This window comes from Plasmodium gallinaceum, assembly GCF_900005855.1.
Source record: "Plasmodium gallinaceum strain 8A genome assembly, contig: PGAL8A_v1_21, whole genome shotgun sequence".
Classification (NCBI taxonomy): Eukaryota; Apicomplexa; class Aconoidasida; order Haemosporida; family Plasmodiidae; genus Plasmodium; species Plasmodium gallinaceum.
In genome coordinates, this window is record NW_021628323.1 from 180581 (window position 1) to 201395 (window position 20815).

The following is a 20815-nucleotide window of genomic DNA, read 5'->3' on the forward strand; positions in this document are numbered from 1 at the left end:
AATGATTCTTTTTATATATTCAAATATAAAAAAAAAAAAAAAAAAAAAATTATTTTTCTTACATATTCAAATATTAAAAAATAATTTTCCCTATTCTAATATAAAATAAAAAAAACAAAAATTATTTTGTTATTCATATAAAAATATATGATAAAGAAAAAATCAATTTTCTTTAATACATATGAATATTTATGTTGATAAAATACTAATTCAGTAAATATTTAGTTTAAGTTTGAATACAAATATTCAAACATATATTGAGGATATAAAAAAGGTATTTTTAACATTTTTATTAGAACAACTTTACAACAAAAAAAAATAATAAAATAAAATAAAGAGAAAAAAAAAAAAAAAAAAAAAAAAAAAAAAAAAAAAAAAAATTAAAAAAAAATTTAAAAAGAATTAATAAAAACTATAATTATTAAAAAATATATTTTATTAAAAATTTAAAAAAAAAAAAAAATATATATATATATATATATATATATTCGTATGAAAAAATGAAAATTTTAATTTTCTTAACCAAATATGAAAAAAATAATTTTTGTTATTTATATTAATTAAAACATTAAGGAAAAAAATAAAAAAAAAATTAAAAGAAATTATTAGAAAAAAAAAAAAAAAAAATATTATGTATCAAAATATATACTTTTCGCTCAGGTATGCACATAAATTTGTTTTTTAATTACCTCTGTATTTTTATTATATTTTTCATTAAGTTTTGAAGATTACAATAAAAAAAAAGAATAAAAATGATAATCAAAAAGATAATTAAGAAAAAAATAAAAAGAAAATAAATGGAAAAGAGTTCACCTTAACTTTTTTAAAATTTATTCAGATCAATATTTTTTTTCATTTTTCATTTTTTTTTTTTTTTTTTTTTTTCTTAATATATAAAATTTATATTTTAAATTTATATTAGTAAATTAAAATGTCACATAATTTAATTAAAAATATGGAAATTAATAAAAAAGACAACAAAGTAATTATAAAAAAAATATATTTTTTAAAACAAAATGTATTTATATATATAATGCAATGTATCTCTTTTATATTATTTCTTTTTCTATTAAAAATAGTTCCCATATTGTGTTGTGTTTGCATATCTCCCATGTGTATCTACTTTTATTCCAATAGTTGGCCACGTTGGTAAATTATATTAATACTAAAATCTTCTATTTATTTTTAATGATAAGAATACATAACATTCAAAATATTCTTTCTTCTTCATTTATAGGAATATGCACTTCATCAGGATTAGTTCATGACTTTTCAGGGTCATATAGTATCTCTGTTGGTAATAGTATATATATATATAATAAAAATTCAATATACTTTTGTGATTAAATTTTTTTAAAATTTTTTTAAATATAGATAATATGGAATTCAGCGATCCTATGAAATACTGGAAACTTGATAAAAATAAATTGCCATTGGCAATTACTGACAAAGTATTAGAAAAGAAAACTTTTATTTTGAAATATATTTTTATGAAGTAATTTAATCATTTTATTTTTTTATAAATTAGCTATATGATGACGCTATTTATAAAGCAGATGAAGTTTTCTCCAAGAGGAAGGTAGCTAAAATCCATTCATTTATTTAATTGTACTAGTATTCTAAAATATATGCATTTTAACTAAATTTTTTAAAAAAAAATTCCTTTTTATCTTTTTTTTTACATTAATATTTACATTTTTTTTTTTTTTTTTTTTTTTAAAATAACTAGCATAACTTATTCCTGTAAGCAAAATGGATCACTAATATAACCAAGTAAAAAAATTACAAAATATATAAAATAAATTTTTTTTTTTTAGAAATAATTGCCATCATCATGTAGCAATGGTTTTAAATAATATAAAATACAAAGGAAGATCTGATTGGTAAATATAAATGATTTAATATGTATAATAGTTTTGTTTTATTTATATTTACTCTCAAAATTTGATAATATAATTTTTTTTTTAATAAAATGAATTGCTTTTATAAAATATTCGCCATATGTATATATTGTAGTTTATCTCATTATCAATCTTTCATTTTTTGTTTTTATATTAATTACTTATAAATATTTTGCTTTTTTCTTATATAGGACACCATTTAAAATATTCTTAAATTTAATATTTCATGGCCGTTTTGTTTCGTAAGATTTATAGACATATTAAAAGATATATTTTATTTTAAATTATTCAAATTATATTTTGAACAGTACTTTTTATTATTTTATTTTTTATTTATATCTTATTTTTTAATTTTTTATATATTTAGATGGAAGTATCTTTTTGTGTTGTATGGACCCTTTTCATTCATAGTTCTATTACTTATATTTATTGCTACAACGCTTTAATATTTTCTTTAAATATATAAAAAAAAAATATATGAAATTCCTAATGATTACAATGAATAAATATTTTTAGAAAAGTTTAAACTAATGTTAATATTTTGTGTTTATGTATTCAATAATTAAAGAAATTTTTTTTTTAAAAATATTTACAATTTAATTATATGTTTATTTAATTTTTTTTTTTTTTTTTCAACTTAAAATATTTTCACCTTTTTTTGTTATTAATGACTTTATTTTTATTCTTATTTTATTTTTATTTATATCTTATTAATATTTATACATATTTCTTTTATTATATATATATATATATATATTCAAAGTATTTTTAAACAATTCATGTAGAAATGTATCCAAAGAGAATTTCATGAATGAATTTTTTTTTTTCATTATTTATAAATTTTTTTTTCTTTTAAATAATAAATGAATTTCTGTTTTTCATAAAAAATTAAAAAAAAAAAAAAAAAAAAAAAAAAAAAAGTTTACATCCATCTAGCTCTACACAAAACTACCATTTTTCTAACTTTTTTATGAGGATCAACTGAGGCTATAGATAAATACCATTTTATCTGTATAAAGAGAAAAAAAAAAAAAAAAAAATTTTTAAACATAACAAAAAATGTAAAGAAAATGAATATATAAAAACAAAAATCGTAATCATTATTTTCGTAACATAAAAAATAAAATAATTAATACATTTTATTGTTCTTTTCAGTGATATATTTAAAAAATATATGGTGTATAAATATATTTTTCTAAATTTCTTGAACAACTTACATCTTGAATAATAGAATAAGATAAAAATGACTCATAATTAAAAAAGGAAATGATATAAATAATATAAACGCATAAATATCTAATTAATGCTAACGGAACTGAAATTAATATTTTCATAATACTTTTGATAATTATATTTTTGTAGGATAATAAAAAATCTAAATTTTCCTTTAAGTAATTTTTATTACCCGTATTTCCATTGTGTACATTAATTTTACTTTTAAACTTTAAGTAGTAATTTAATAAGTTAATTATTAAATAAAGCAAGCGTAAACATAATACTATATTTAATGATATAATTTGTCTTAATAATATTTTTCTGTATTTATTTTCTTCTTTATTCTTTTCATTTAACTGGTTTCTGCAATCAGAATTAAATATATTCTGAATTATGTTAATATTCTTTCTTAAAATTTCATTTATATACTTTTTGTTGTTATAAAGATAACTATTTTTGTTTATAAAAAAATTGGATATTTTATTAATTCCTTTTAGTATACATATTTCTAAAATTTTAAAGTAACTATCTATTACTTCTTCAAAAGGTATATTTAATAATAAAATAGTCATTACATGAATTATACTAAGATACTTACAATTATATTTATTTATTTTTTTTTTTTTTCTTTTCTTTAAATTTTCCTTAAAAATTTTATTCTTATTTTCATAATCAGTATTATTAGAATCGTTAGAAATATTTTGGTTTATTTTTTTACTTTCACAAATATTTTCATCTGTCAAATCTTTTTTTACAATATAATCTTCATTTACATTGTCACCTCTAATTAATGGTAAATCGATTCTTTTATGTTGTTCTATTTCTTTTGTATCAGTATGAAAAGAAGTTTGAATTTCCTTATTTGAATCATCTTCATCAGATTTTATATTATGGTTTAAAATAAAATTTTCAATAAATTTCACAGTTTTTTCATTTTTTTGAATCAAATCATATGGTAAAGAATGTCTAAAAAACACATTTTCCTTTTTTATGATAAATATATATTCCGTTATAGAAATATATTTATTTATTATATCAATAAAAAAAAGATAATTATAAATATTATAAAAAAAATTAATTATAATGCTTTTATACGAATTAATAAAATTATTGTTTTGAGTGAAGCATATATTATTAAAATTCTCTTTGTGAAATAATGAATAAGTATCTATATTATGTACGTATGAAAATATTTTGTTATATATATTGGAGATATAATTATAATAAAAAAGTATTAACATATGATTATCCAAGTTATTATTTAAATCATTGTATAGGTTTTCAATATTTTCTTCTTTATAATTGACATCATTTTCATTTATATAAAAACATAAATCATAAAAAATCGAAAAATTCTGAAAAAGAGAAAAAAGGAAATGACAAAAGAAATAAAAATTGTCATTATCATTTTTTTTTTCTAAGTCATTATTTTTAGAAAAAATTTTTTTTATGTTCAACAAATTTATATTGTTCAATGAAAATTGATCTACTTTTTTTAAATAATCCCAATTATATTTTAAGGTATGATTATCATTATTTTTTATTTCCATATTCATTTTTAAATAGTGTTCGTCCATTATATTTATATCAATTACACTCTTATGATATTTTCTATTTTCGTTTATATTTTGTTTTGTATGCATATTGTTTGGTTTATCATTTTTTTCATTGTCATATTTATCTAATTCTATATTTTTAAAGTATAAATTGTCAAATAAAAAAAATAATGTATTTATATTTTCTTCTTCATTATTTTTAAATGATACACCAAATATTTTATTTAAAAAATTTAAAAAAGAAAAACTACTGCTTTCTTCACTGAATTTATTGATAAAAGATTTATATATATTAATAAAATGATCAATAATATTTTTAAAAATTAATGTATCTTTTAAAGATATAGTAAAATAATCTTTTAAATCAAAATGAATATATGCAAAATTTATCATTTCTTTTTCACATTTAGAATTATGCAATATAATAGACATAATTTGTAAAGAACATTTATACATACTTTTCATATTTACATAATCAATTATTTCTAAGCATTTTCTGATATCTTTATCATCAAATATTTCTGATAAATTTCTAAAATAAATATTACTTTTTTCATTTAAAAAAATCATAATAAAATCATAATCATTTAATATAGTTTCTTCTTTTAATAAACACAATGAATTATAGTTATGTTTATTATTTTCATTGTTATAAGTGTAATTATATAATTTATTTAAAGAATCATTTGTCTTATATATATTATATAAAAATATATACATGCATAGTTTTAAAATTTTATAAATATAACTTTTACTAATATAACTATAAATAGATAATAATGAGGGAATGAATAATAACAATAAAACATTCACTGAATTAAATTCAAAAGGAAAATTATTTAAATTATTATGCTCATCTTTAAAAATTATATAAAACATATCATTTTCACTTAAATGTATTGATTTATTATTACTCAAACAATGATCAATGCAATTTTCTAAAAACTCTTTTTTTTTAATTTTACTGAGAAAAATAAAAATGTAATTAAGATTTTTTTTTAATTTATGGTACAAATATTTCACAAATAATAAACTATTATTATTGTTGTTATTGTCATTTTTATGATTATCTAATTTTTCATACATAAGATTTATTAGTAAGGATGTTTTTAAAACATATAAAAACCTATCCGTTTCTAGAGTCATTAAATTTATAAAAAAATTATTATCTTTAAGATATCCTATCAATTTATTTTTGAAATCATTATTGATATCATTCTCTAATTTTTTTGAAATAACATCATTTAAATCTAAATCATTTACATTATTGATATTAATGAAATTTGTCAAATTGTTCAAATAATGTGAATAATAATTTATAATTTCCTTATCATTAATGATTTTTATATTTTTTAAATTTGTTTCTTCAAAATCATCTTTTTTCATTGAACAAGAAAATCTATCAAGATTTATTTTTCTTAAAAAAACATTTTTAATAATTTTTTCTTCATACATATAATTTATGCATAGTTCAAATATTTCCAAATTATTTATAGAAATAAATGAATCATATAAAATTTTTATTTTTTCATTATTTAAAATTTGATTATTTATATTTTTTTCATAATTATTTTCATTTTTTAATTTTTCTTCATTCATATTTATAGAAAATTCTCCATTACTCTTTAAAGAGTACCTTGTTTTAATGTAGGTATAATAAATGTGAAGATATACTAAATTCAAAATAAAATAGAAATAGAAATAAATAATTTCATCATGTTCTAGATACTTATTAATAATAATATATTTTTCGTCTTCTTGTTTATTTTCGTTTGCTTTTTCATATTTTTTTTCAGTTTCTCTTTTTTCAATATCATTTATATAAATATTTTCGTTAACATCAAGATTTAATGTTTGTTCATTCTTATAAAAAAACAAATTTTTTACATTAAGAGTATTTCCTAATTTTATATATTTTTTATTTAAATAATATATTGGAGGTTTTTTCTGACATACAAATAAATATAACTCCTCAATCATTTTGGAGTTTTGAACATAACTGTTTTCATCATAAACAAATTCCTTTGATAAATTATCCATATTTGTCAACTTTTCTTTATTATTTCTTAGTTTACATATATTATCTTCATTATTATAATACATATAATTTTCAACATTATAATTATTTACATTTTTTTCATTCATATCATGTTTATTATGTATACCTTTATTATTGCTGCTATTATCATTGTTATTATCATCATTATTACCATTGAATATATTGAAAATATTCATATAAGAATTTTTTGATTCTTCATTAGGTGCATTCTCATCTGCTTTTTTAAAATAAGAAATATTATTATTTTCTCTATGCATATCAAGATTATTTTTTATATATAAATAACTATTTTTTATTTTTTCTATATAATTAAAAAAATATCTCAAGATAAAAGAAGATAAATTCGTAGATAAGAAAAGAAGACAGGGAATATCCATTTGATATATTTTATTTAAATGATTAAAATAAAAATCTAAATATTTATATTCACAAAAATATAATTTCAATACTAACAAACATAAATTAATTAAAATTATGTTAATGTAATTTTGAATTTTCTCATATTTATATTTTATGAGTTTATTTATTATAATAAGAAAGAAAAATAAGCCATTTTCTTTATAATCACTATTTTTTTTAATGATATTTTCATTGTTATATTTAATATCATTTAAAATATTGAAATAATTCTTAATTATATTATTTCTCCATAAATCTACATATAGAAAGTTGTCTATTTTTATTTCATAAAAGTTATTATGATATTCATAAAAAAAATTCATCTTTTCAATTGTTGTATGTATTCCAATTATATAAAAAAAAGAAAAAATTCCCTTAAAGAAAAATATATTACTTTGAAAAGTACTTTCTTTTATAGTATGCATGCATATAAAATTTGACAAGATATTAAACAGATTTAAACCACAATCGTAGTATTTGTGAAAAAAAATACTTTTTCCTTTCTTTAAAATTTCTATAATTATATAAATTTCCTCTATAAAACAAATATCACATAATATTATTTCATCTATGTTTGCACTTTTTTCCAGTAAATTATTTAAAAAATTTATATACATTGATAATAAATCCCATCTTTTTTTTATTTTTTTATTAAATTTATAATCACCCTTTTCATTACTGTTAAAATAAATTAAGTTATTATTCAAATTATCTAATGTTTCTTTTTCAAACATATTTTTTGTATTACTATTATTATCAGTATAATCTTTAACGTCATCTACTTTTTCCATATTTTCATTAGTTAAAAAATTTATTAAATAATAGCATTCTTTTAGTATTGGTTTAATTATAATATTAAGTATATATAGAAAGATGTAACTATTACCTTTTGATATGCATATAAGAATTTTTTCTATAACATGAAATTTATCCATTTTTATTTTATTTTTTTTTTTTTCCTTTTGTTTTTTCTCTTTTATTTTTTCAATTTCATTTTTTTCTTTTATTATAGTGAATATATTTCTTTCACTTGTTTCACTACCATCCACATTATTTTCATAATTTTTAGACATATAAAGTGAATCCTCGTCTAAATCAGATGAGTTACAAGAAGAAGAATCAGAAAAGTTATTAGTATCTAAGCCAAAATGATTTGGTATAAAATCGCTTTCTTTTATAATAGTTGCATTAAATTTTGTTACATAATCAGAAGAACGTTCTTCATTTTCTTCATATCTGATATCTTTCTCTTTTTTGTTAATCATTTTATTAGATGAAAAGGAATTGTTGTTATTATTTAAATGATTAAATGTAAAATCATGGTTATTAAATCCATTATTTAATAGTTCTATTGCATCAGAAATTCTGTAATTTGTTTTTTCATACATAATTTTATGCAATATAAGATATTTTTGAAATTTTTTAAACATATTAATAAAATATTTATTAAACAAGGAATATTTCACATTTTCATTTTCTTTATTAAGAACGTTTATAAATATTAAAAGAATATCTATAAAATAATCTGTTATTTTATCATTAGAATTATTTTCAATGCATTCTAAGTCAATTAAACCCAATACAGTAGCAATAAATTTTGATGAACATAAACAACCATAATAAGGGATGCATATCTCTAATGCTTTTATAATATTTTTAAAATTTTTTTCACTTAATTCATCATTTTCAGAATTATAAAATTGATCTAATATATTCATTATCACGTAATTACCTAACCTTTTATTTGATTTTAAACATTTAAAGAAAGAGAGTTGTAATTCATCTTCTGTAATACTTTCATATTTCATATCGCTATTTATAAATTCTATAGGAAAGTAATAAAAAGCTATATCTATAATTGATTTTAAATAGTTTGTCTCTCTTTCATATGTAAATAAAGAATTTTCATTTAAATAAAAATTTGTTTCTTTTTTTTGTTTATTGTTATTATCTGAAACGCTATTATTATTGATATTATTTGGATCATCATATGGTATATAAGAATACTCTTTTTCGTCAGATGACTCATTTTCATTTATATTTATAATATTATTATTACTCTCAATTGGTGATATATATTTATTACATAATGTATATATAATATCAAACAAAACTAAAATGTTTCGTGGATCAGATTCATTTTCTAATTGAACTTGAATTTTATCAATAAAATTAGAAATAGAAGAAATTTCTCTTTTAAATTCCTCTAAAGAAATTAAAATTATTTTATAGTAAGATAATCTTATACTTTGTAAATAACTTGGTGCATGTATATGTTTAAATAAATGCTTTAGAATTTTATAAACAACACATAAATTTTCTTCTTTTACATTTTCTTCTTCTGTTTCATCTTCATCTTCTATATCTTCATTTATAAGCTCTTTTTCATATTCATCATCACTATAATCTACTTCATCATAATAATTTTCTTCTTCATATATATTTCCTTCTACATCCGAGTTATCTTCACTTTTATTTTCCTCTTCGTTATCATTTTCATCATATTTAAAGAAATAATTTTTCATGTTATCTCTTTTTCTCTCTTTTGTTAAAAAACTTTTTTCTTTTTCTTTTTTTAAAATAAATAAATTTTTATATAATACTGTCTTTTCATTTGAATATTTAATAGTTCTTAAAATATCTCTGTATTTTTCTAATATAATTAAAAAAAATTTTATGACTCCATTAATACAATGCCAATCTTCTATTTTTTTAATAAAAAAAAATATTATAGATTTAAAATATTCTAAATCTAATTCACTTATGTTTATCTTATCAAAAATGTTTGCCATTAAATTTACAGCAAACCCTCTTTTCAAATTTTCATTACAATAGAAATATTTTTTTAAAATTTTAATTACTTCAATTAATTTATTATACATCGACATTTTATTACCTGAATTATTTATATTATTACCATCTCTTATATTATTTACCTCATTTAAACTATTTTCTGTAAATTTTCCCTTTTGTTCATTTATATCATTCTCAATCATATCTACTATTTTTTTTAAAATTTCATTTCTTATTTTATTTTCCTCCTTATCTTTGTTCTTTTCATAAATTAATTCTATTTTTTTTTCTTTATCATAATTAAACATAACCTTTTCGGGAGAGATATACTCTTCAATAATATTTTCTAACTCATTCATTTTTTCTGTTATTATTTTAATTATACTTTAAACTAAAAGCAAACAAATTCATATTCTTAATGTAAAAATTATCAAATACTCATTAAAATTTACTCATTTATATAATATATCATATATAAGTTATTGAATACTTTCTTTTGTTTTTTTGTTTTAAATTTTTTTATGAGTATTTTACAATATACAAACAAAAAGCACAAAAATTCAAATAATATTTTTCCTTTTAAAAATTTAAAGAATATTAGCCACACAAAAAAAAAAAAAAAAAAAAAAAAAAAAAAAAAAAAAAAAAAAAAAAACAAAAAAAAAATTTTTTTAAAAAAAAAAAAAAAANTTTCCTTTTAAAAATTTAAAAAATATTAGCCACACAAAAAAAAAAAAAAAAAAAAAAAAAAAAAGTCACAAGAAAAATTTTTTTAAAAAAATATGAATATATGCATATTTAATATTTAATAAAAAATAATTTTATAATGATGTTGAATTTTTATAAACTTCTAAAAAAAGTGAAAATGATAAGATACTAAGTTCTCTTAAAATGAAAAAAGCGTATTATTATTAACATAAAAAAAAAAATTTGAAAATTTTTAACTAATAAAATTAAATAAATTAACCTAATTTTTATATAAGTAAAAAAAAATTTGAAAATTTTTAAATAACATGTTCTATATTTAAATATATATAATGTTTAACACTTTAAGACTTTACTGCTAAAAAAATTTTTAACTCTATAATAGGATAATATAAAATTCCACGTTTTTATTTCTTAACATATTTAACGTGTAAAAATAATAAAAATTTAAAATTTCACTTAAGTGTCTATGAGAAAATCTTCAAAAATATGTTTGGTTGTATATTAAATTTTTTTTTAAATTTCTTAACAAAAACTTTAACAAGTTACAATTTAATAAAGTTTAAAACTATTACATTTTGTTTTCAGTGCTACATTTAGAATATTTGTTATGTAAAAATGAACAAACATATATATGAAATGTTATTTTTCTCTTTTTTAATAAAAATTAAAATGATAAATTCTTTTTACAAGAATAAGAGAGAATAAAAATTGTTCATAATTTTAAATTCTACAGCTTATTATTTTAAAGTGTAAAACATAATATCTCTTTAATTTTATATAGAATTTTATCATAAGAATTTTTTTAAATTTTAAGAGATATTAATATAAAAGTAAAAAAAAAATATATATATATATATATATAATTAATATTAATAAAAATATAAATTTTATTTAAAACTTTAATTAAAATGAAAAAAATAAAAAAAACATTTACCAGATATGTTATATAAACGAAATAAATAAAATTGTAAAATATTTTGTACTTTATTTTTGAAAAAAGAAGGAATCAAAATATGGAATGAATGAAAATGTACACATTTTTTTTTCTTTTTTTAAAACTTTTTAACTTATATGCATATAATATTTAAAATATAGAATTTCTAAATGAAAAAAAAAAAAAAAAAAAAAAATCTTAAGATAATCATGTAATATAAAATTATTTCTTAAATTATTTTACATATATATATTTTTTTTTTTTTTTCACAACCTTCCTTCAATGTATTTTCTCATATTTTTATCGCACATTTGTTTTTTTATATTATATTTTATTTTTTTTATAATATTTAGATAAATGTTTTTATATTATCCTTTTTTTTATTCTTATTTTTTACTTTATAAAAAATATTTATGTTCATATAATTTATCTAAATCTTTTTTTTTAATATTTATTTTTCTTCATATTCTAAGAATATTATGTTAAAAATTTTAAAAAAATATCTGTTTTTTCAAATTTACTAATAAATGGGTCTGAACAAATTATTCAAAAATTGATGTTTATAAATGTGAAAGTCTAAGTTCGTTATTAATTAATATATAAAAGTTAAGAATAATAAAGTAAAAATAAAAATGAGAAAAATAAAAAAAATAATAACATAAAGAGTAATCAAATATGCTTTATCATTAAGATATTTTGCTGTATATTAATATATATATTTCTACTTTAGAATATTCATTATCATCCTTTTGTTTTTTTAAAACATATGTTTTCGTTTTCATTTAAATTGTATGCTATTTCATATTTGTCTTAACATTTAAAAATTATGTACTTATAACTTTTATTATCTTTTTTTTTTTTTTTTTTTTTTTTTTTTGTAGCTAAATAGCTAAAAATATATATACAGATTTTAATTATAGAACATTAAATATTTTATGATAATTAAAGCCTACATAATTCATATTGTTCTATTTTTCATAATGTAAAAAAGAAAAAAAAAAAAAAAAGTTTTTATAATAAAGGAAGAGCTGAATATTTCAATCATGGCTAATTATATTGAAGAAGAATTAAAAAATATTATAAATGATATATATTTATCTACTATTTTAATTGATAGTAGTAGAATAGTGAAAAGAGAAGTTTCATTTTTTCTTGGTGTGAGTGTAAATGATTTGTTTCAACCTTTAGGACGTTGTGATTATTTTTTTGATGAAAATAAAGAAAAAATAGATTTGAAATTAAATGTAAGCATAAACATAAATTACTTAAATAAAAATAATGCATTATGTGAAAAAGTAATTGAAAATAAGAATTTTCAAATTCGTTTTATTAACTTTGATGAGTATGAGGATATGAAATTAGAATATTTAGATAAAGTATTAATAGATAATATTTCTTATAACGAACCACAGTATTCTGATATATATAATGAAGAAAATTTTAATGCATATTTTAAAAAAAATGATAAAGATAACATTTCTTTTAATAAAAAATACTTTGAATATATATGTGCAAATTCAAGTATTCTTAATAATGATATAAAGAATAATATCATAAAAAATTCTAAGAGTAATATTAATTCTAATGATGAAGAAAAGGTTTTGAAAAAAAGTAATTCATATTTGAATAAAAAAATTGAATACAATGATAGTAATTCTGATGATAACTATGATCTAAATCATTTTTGTAAAAAAAAATATATAAACAATATTGAAAAATATAATGCATTCTTTTTACCATGGTTTTATGAATATTTTAAAACATCGTGGAACTACACTAATTTATACAATAATTCTTCTACACCACTAGGTATAATTTACATATGTAGCACAAAAGATAATAATATTATTGATTTATATAAGTCTATGATTAAAAATAATGTTAAAAAAAAAAATATTTATATTAATTCTAATGTGCCTAAATGTATTATTTTACTTCATATTTCAAATAATAATAACGATGATATTGAAACAGATGTACAAAAATTATTTGTAAATATTCAGTCAACTTTTTTAAATTATAAGTGCCATCTTCTAATTATTAAAGCACACAGATTTTTAAAAGCATATGAAAAATATGAAAGTCATATAAATAATACTACAGAAAATATTTGTAAATTAAAAATAGAATCAGATCAAAAAATAAATATGAGTTATGAAAATTCTTATTTAACATATACTAGTGAAAGTTTTACAGAACTAAAAAATGACAATAAATGCAATTTTATAAATCATGAATCAAATTCTGAAAATAATGTAATTATTAGGAAAAAATCATACGAGGAAGAAAAAGATATAAATTCTAATTATCCTTTTAATTCTACAGAAATTAATAGTGATGATATGCAAAATTCAAAAAATAACATTTTAAATAGTAGTGAAACATCAACATATTTTGAAAATAATTTTACAAAAAAAAGAAAAAATATTACATATTCTAAAAAAAAGTATCATTTAAATAATATTCAAAAGTTATATATCAATTATTTGAGTATACATTTTAAAGACTTCATTGATGATGGAATAAAAGTTGCAAAAAATGATAAAGATATAGAAGAAAGTAAGAAAATAAAAAAAAAATTATCAGAAGATTTGAATAAAATTTATGATTATATATTATCTAATGAAGTTATTTGTATTAGTAAAAAAATACCTCTATACATTGACGATGTATATTTCTGTTGCTGTCTTGATTATATCGATATTATTTCCTTAAAAATGTTTATTCATAATTTTATTAAAACTTGTGTTATTCCTTACATAAATGTAATTACACATGATATTAATAATTTAATTGTTAATAATAAAAAAAGTTTAAAAAACCAATTAAAATTTATGTGGAAAAAAACAAAAATGAATTTCAGCTCGTCAGATGCAGCATTATTTGTTGCTGAACAAACTAGTAATGTTATTTTAAATGTTGCTCAAAATGTGTTAATTTCAAGTAATGATAATAAAACCGAAAATAAAAATTTAAAAGATATTAATACTAAAAGTATAATTAGTGAAGAGAAAGAAATTGTTACTAATGAAAATGAAGAGTTACATATAGCACACAATGAATACGAGAACTTTGAAAATAATGAAAATAAAAGAGATTCAGTAAAAATATCTAAAAAGTCTATAAATAACAATATTACACAAATTACTAAAACTAATAAGGATTCAAAAAATTATAATAAAGAGTCACTAGAATGGCTATATAAAACACTATGTGATATTTATTTTATATTAAGGGAATATGAATTATCATATAATATTTTAAAAATTTGTATAAATGAATTTAAACATGATAAAATGTACTTTTATTTAGGAAATGTTTATGAATTAATTAGTTTGTGTATTTATTATATGGATAATGTAAATAAAAAGGATTCTTTATATTATTTAGATTTAAGTTATCAAATGTATTCTAAATGCAACTATTTAAATAATATGTTTATTTGTTCTATTTTAAATTATTATTTGTCTCTTATATATGATGAAAACAACGAAACATCTATAAATATTCTTATAAATGCCAATATGGATTTTTCATATGTAGAAGAAAAATTAGTTAATGAAAACAAATTAACAAAATTATCTTTTCAAATTAATAACATAAGGTCAGGGTTGTTATTAGAACAAATAACTTATAGTTATAAAAAAAAAAAAATAAATAATAATATAAAAGAATTAAATTATATAAAAAATTTTAATAGTTATAATAAAATAATTACTAATATTGTAAATAAAAATGTAAACTATTTTACTGAAAATATTAAAAAGAAAGAAGATAAATCTACGAATAATGAAGTAGTAGATAAAGTAAAGAAAGAAAATAATGAAGATGAAAACACTACTGTTGTGAGTAATCATAATTATACAGAAAATAATTCACATATTTGTAAAAATAACAATTATAATACCATCATAAATAATGATAATAGCATTATTATAAATAATAACATGAATAATAGTACTGAGAAAATGAATAGCATAGATTTTGAAAACAGTAATACTAATGATGTTGTATTATCAAATAGTGCACAGAACATTAATAGTGGAAAAATGTTTTTAGATGAAAATAACAATAACGTGGAATATATAAACAACAAAATGACAGATAATGATACTTTTTTTCTCCTGCAAGCAAATAATTATAAATATAGGAAATATTTATTTGAAATGACTTTAGCAGGTCATACATTTAATAAATGTGGATTTAAAAAATTAGCTTTATTTTGTTATTCAAAAGTGTTAAAGAAATATGAAAAAAAGAAAATGAAACATATATATGAACATTTGCACTTTATGATGGCTCGTCAAGCTTTTAGCATAAATCTTTACTATGAATCCCTAAATCATTATATATGTATTTTAAATTCTATATCTAAAAATTATGAAAAATCATATGTTTTAAATAAAAATGTAGATATATATTGTGCTTCAACTGAAAAGGAAATAAATTTCATAAGGGAATTTGCATATGTGTATAAAATTTACGTAGATAAAATTTTAAATAGGTATTTAAAATATAAAAATAATCATAATGATAATAATAACTGTAATTTGTCATCAAAAAGGAGCTCTAGTTGTACTAGTGAAAAAATTAATAGAATACATTATTTTAACGATGATAATATAGAGGATATTATTAAACCTCTAAATTTAAGGATTCCATTAATTAATCTAAGGAATGATGAATGCTTATATACTAATTCTATTTTTGTTTCAAAATCAAATATATATAATTATGATAAAATCAATGATATCAATTATTTTTATATTTTTGACAATAATTTGTTTAAAATAAAAAAATATGATACTACATTAGAAGATTTATATAATATAATGACGAAAGATATAAGTGATTTTCCAATATCTAATTTTTATGAGTTGAATTATTTATACATAACTTATAAAAAATTTGTCAATAGTATATATAGTGATTGTATAGTTTATGAATCAACAGACTCTTTAAATTCTAATGAGAAAATAATAAATGATAGTAAGAGTATGAGTATTTTGGGAAATGATGAAAATAATACATCCTTAAATAGTAAATGTGATAAAACAATTATTGATAACAATTCAAAAATAAGATATATAAAGTCAATTAACTCATCACCATTTATAAGTATAGAAAATAAAAAATTTTTTTTGAATTATGTGAAGGAATTAAAAGAAAAATTAGTAAATAGCTTAGAGTTTACTAATAGCACTCAAATTAAAAATATATATCAAAAAACAATTAATAAAGAAGAAATTAAAATAAATAATAAATTTATTCAATATATATCAAAGGGTGAATATATATATGTAACATTTAAATTAATAAACCCGTTGCACACAAAAGTAGAATGTCAAGGGACTCATATATGTGCATATTATTACAACGAAAGTATGAATAAAGATATTATAGTTGAAAAAAAAATTTTTATTTTAGAAGCTAGACAATCTAAAACATTTACTTTATTTATTAAACCATTAAAACAAGGTTTATTATTTATTTCAGGTATAAATATTTTTTCATATATTTTTATTAATTTTTTTTTTTTTTTTTTCTTATTTTTCATATGTATGTATGATTATATAATAGATAATAGCACTATTTATTTTATATATATATATATATAACATAGTAGTAGAATGTAGATTCTTAACATATATATATTTTTATATATTTATATTTTTTTTTTTTGTAGGAGTAATGTGGTATTTATTTGGCTTAGTTAAAGTTTATCAAAATTTTTATATACATGGCTTAAAAAGAATAAATAAAAAATATGATAAAATGCACACACTGAAATATGATGATATATATAATTGTGATAATAATATACAAAAAAAAGAAAAGTTAAAAAAATTAAATAAGGAAATGAATAAATACACGTGGTCAAATAATATAGGCATGATTGAAAAAAAAAGTTTAGAAAGAATAAAGAATTATGAAATTGATCAGCGATTGTTATTATATGTTTATGATAACATGTATTTTTTTTCATTCGAGTTTGAAAACATTTATTCAAATAAAAAAAGAACAATAAACAATTATGAAGTAGATTTAATTGAATTATTGGAAGGAGAAAATATGGAAATTATTTTTAAAATTGTAAATCATTCAACTATGCCGGTTAATTATTTAAGTATATCCATTACACCATGTAACTTTTTTAATTGTTATAAGATAATACATAACAAGGATAAATATTTTTTAAACGATAAAATTGAAAAAAGATTTTTAAAAAATAAGGAAGAAACAAATGAAGATGAATGTAATATCTATAATTGTAACAATTTTAATGAAAAAAATGCAGAAGGAATTAAGAAAAATGAAAGTGATATCTCTATAGATAATGAAATTTATTGTGAAGAATCAATTGATAAAAATACCAACGTATTTAAGCAAAAGTTTAAGAATAAAAATATTCAGCATATTAAAATAAAAGGAAATATTAATAAAGATGATGCTTTTTATTTATACATTAACGTTAATTCAAAACATAACGGTTTGCATAAATGCATTATAACAACATTATGTAAACATAATGACGAAATGAGTAGTAAAAAAGATAAATCAAGTAGTAAAGATTTAAAATATCCTGATATTTTAAACGAAAAAAAAGAGAGATGTTATTTATTTTTAAGATTAATGCATATAATTCCTCTTATTAAATTAAAAACATATTCATTAAATAATTACAATAATAAAAACTCTTCCATGTATTTTTTTTTTCAAAATTTATGTAAAAATAATATTTATTTATATAATATAATTGTAGAGTATAGAAAAAGTAAAAATTTGAAAGACAAAAAAAGAATTTTGGGAAAAAGTTCAAAGAATGAGAATAAAGATAATGAAATATGTGAAAAATCATATTATACAAAATTATATAATTTTTATTCATCTGATTTTTTATATTTAAAAAAAAATGAAAACTTAACTTCTTTATTATATTCAAAAAGTTCTTTACAAAATATTTCTTCCTTTTTTGTACATATTAATTGGGTATCAAAAGATTCCAATTACTTACGAAAAGGGATTATAAAAAAAAAAGTTAATTTTTATAATGATTTAATAAGTTTTTCTATTGATGAAATAAATAAAGATATTTATATGAATAATGAAAAAGAAAAAATTATAAAAATTGGTATTAATATACAAAACAATTCAGAAATAGACCTAAAAGATTGTTATATACAGGCTAAAGAAATTGAATCAATAAATTCTTCATCATATATAGAAAATTATAATGATGATAATGAATTATCTATTATTGATTATGAATATGAAAGCGAAGATAATATTTTTAATAACAGACAAGAACTCTACAAAAGAGAAGAATTGAATGGTATTTCATTGAATGAAGAAAATAATAATTTATTAAATAATGATGATATATATTCATTAAATAATGAAAATCAAAATTTCATGAAAAGTGATAATGAATATTCTTTGATCAATGGAAATAATTTCAATCCTATTATCAATCATCAAAAAAATACCGAGCATAATTTAAGTGATAACTGTAAAAAAATCAAAGATGAAAAAGTTCCTATTTTCTCTTATAAATCATCACTTAATGATGAAATAAATAGTTTAGAAAATAAAATAACAAAAAAAGTTGATTTATCTAATTATTTTCCCATAACAGCAAGTTATAGGTATAATGAAAATTTTGATGTTATATTAACAAAAGATTTATTTTTATATGATAATTTAAATGATAATGAGAAACTAAAGAAAGATAAAAATCTAAAAGAAAATTATGAAAATGTTAACTCTTTTGAAAAATTATATTTAAGTAAAAAATATACTAAGAAGTTTCATGATATTGTTAAAAATCATACATACACTTGCAGCTATAATAATTGTAATTTATTAATTCCACTAAATGGTATGATATCTGAAAACATGAAAAAAAATAATTCTATTGAAAAAGGAGTTTCATTAGATGGATTTTTATTTATAGGAATAGTTCAACAATATTTAAAAAAACTAAAAAAGCATCAAAAGAAAAAGATATATTTTAATATTCTTTTTACTAAAGAAGGAATTTATAATATAAATAAATTTCATGTTATTTTTAAATTAAATAATCAAACATTCATATTCAAACCATTAAACCATTTAATTATACACGCACATCAATAAATAATAAAAAATATATATTTTTTTTTATAATTTTTTTTTTTTTATTTAAATTTAATTGTTTACATTACATATATTTCATTTTCTTTTTTTTTTTTTTGTAAAATCTTTGAAGCATCTTATACAACATAAAAAAATCTTTATTGAATCTGTTAAATTTTAATACTCATTTTTGTTTATGAGGTTGTAGGTTTTTTTTTTTTTTTTTTAAAGTGTTATTTTTTCATTTATTATTGTAATCTATTTAATCACATTTTTATTTTTATTAATTATTTTTGTTTTTAATTTTAAATTATTAAAAATAAAACATGTTAATGTCATGTTATTGTAATTAATTATATATATTTATTATTATAAAATGTATATGTGTACATTTATAATAGGTAATTTCAATTTATTACATATTTTACTTTATTTATTTTTTTTTTTTACCTTTTCTTTTTATTGTCTTTAAAAGATATTTATAAGTTTATCACTTTAGCTTACTTTTAAACTAATAAGAATAAACATCAAAAAAGAATTAAGAAAAAATATATATAACTAAGAAGCTTAATCTAGTAATTCATTTGTTTATGATATAATTTTTTATTAATATAAATATAAAAATTAAAAGAAAATTTTAAATATTTTTTTTTTATTCCTTTTTAAACTATTTAAAAAAATGTGGAAAAAAATGAAAAGATAAAATAAAATAAGAGCAAAATATATATTATAGTATTCTAAATTATTAAGGGGAAATGTGTAAAATAAGGAATTTAATAGATTTTTTTTTTTTTAACTTTTTATTATTGTAATAATAAAGAATTTTTCTAAACATTAATAATAATGGAAAAATATATTATCAAACAATACTAAGTTTTGTTAAAAAAAATTATAAACTATATTTTTACATTTTATAAAATTTTTTATTTATTAATATAGTCTAAAAAAAAAAAATTAGCAAAATTATAGTAAAAAACAAAAATATATATTAACAGATAGATATAGAAATAGAAATAAAATATAGATATAATTTTAGAGTAAAAAAAAAAAGATAGCAAAATTACTATTTTTAAATATTTATAATGTTAACAGAAAAAAAAAAAAAAAAAAAAAAAAAAAAAAAAAAAATAATATT

The 20815-nt window shown here is 17.0% G+C and overlaps 3 protein-coding genes across 3 annotated transcripts; 2 read left to right on the forward strand and 1 right to left on the reverse strand.

Moving 5' to 3' along the window:
- Positions 1–931: 931 nt before the first annotated feature.
- On the forward strand, positions 932–2347 carry PGAL8A_00026100 (conserved Plasmodium protein, unknown function; the record flags this gene model as incomplete). The annotated part of the gene is made up of 9 exons (XM_028674255.1): positions 932–982; positions 1080–1149; positions 1238–1297; positions 1375–1451; positions 1529–1579; positions 1730–1743; positions 1818–1883; positions 2093–2143; positions 2269–2347. The coding sequence occupies 9 exons, from the start codon at positions 932–934 to the stop codon at positions 2345–2347; spliced, it is 519 nt and encodes a 172-aa protein (XP_028530626.1).
- Positions 2348–2823: 476 nt separating this feature from the next.
- PGAL8A_00026200 (conserved Plasmodium membrane protein, unknown function) lies at positions 2824–10282 on the reverse strand (the record flags this gene model as incomplete). The annotated part of the gene is made up of 2 exons (XM_028674256.1): positions 2824–2910; positions 3119–10282. 2 exons carry the CDS (start codon positions 10280–10282, stop codon positions 2824–2826), a joined length of 7251 nt encoding a protein of 2416 aa, XP_028530627.1.
- A 2326-nt stretch (positions 10283–12608) lies between these two features.
- TRS85 (trafficking protein particle complex subunit 8, putative) lies at positions 12609–19701 on the forward strand (the record flags this gene model as incomplete). The annotated part of the gene is made up of 2 exons (XM_028674257.1): positions 12609–17061; positions 17252–19701. 2 exons carry the CDS (start codon positions 12609–12611, stop codon positions 19699–19701), a joined length of 6903 nt encoding a protein of 2300 aa, XP_028530628.1.
- Positions 19702–20815: the final 1114 nt, after the last annotated feature.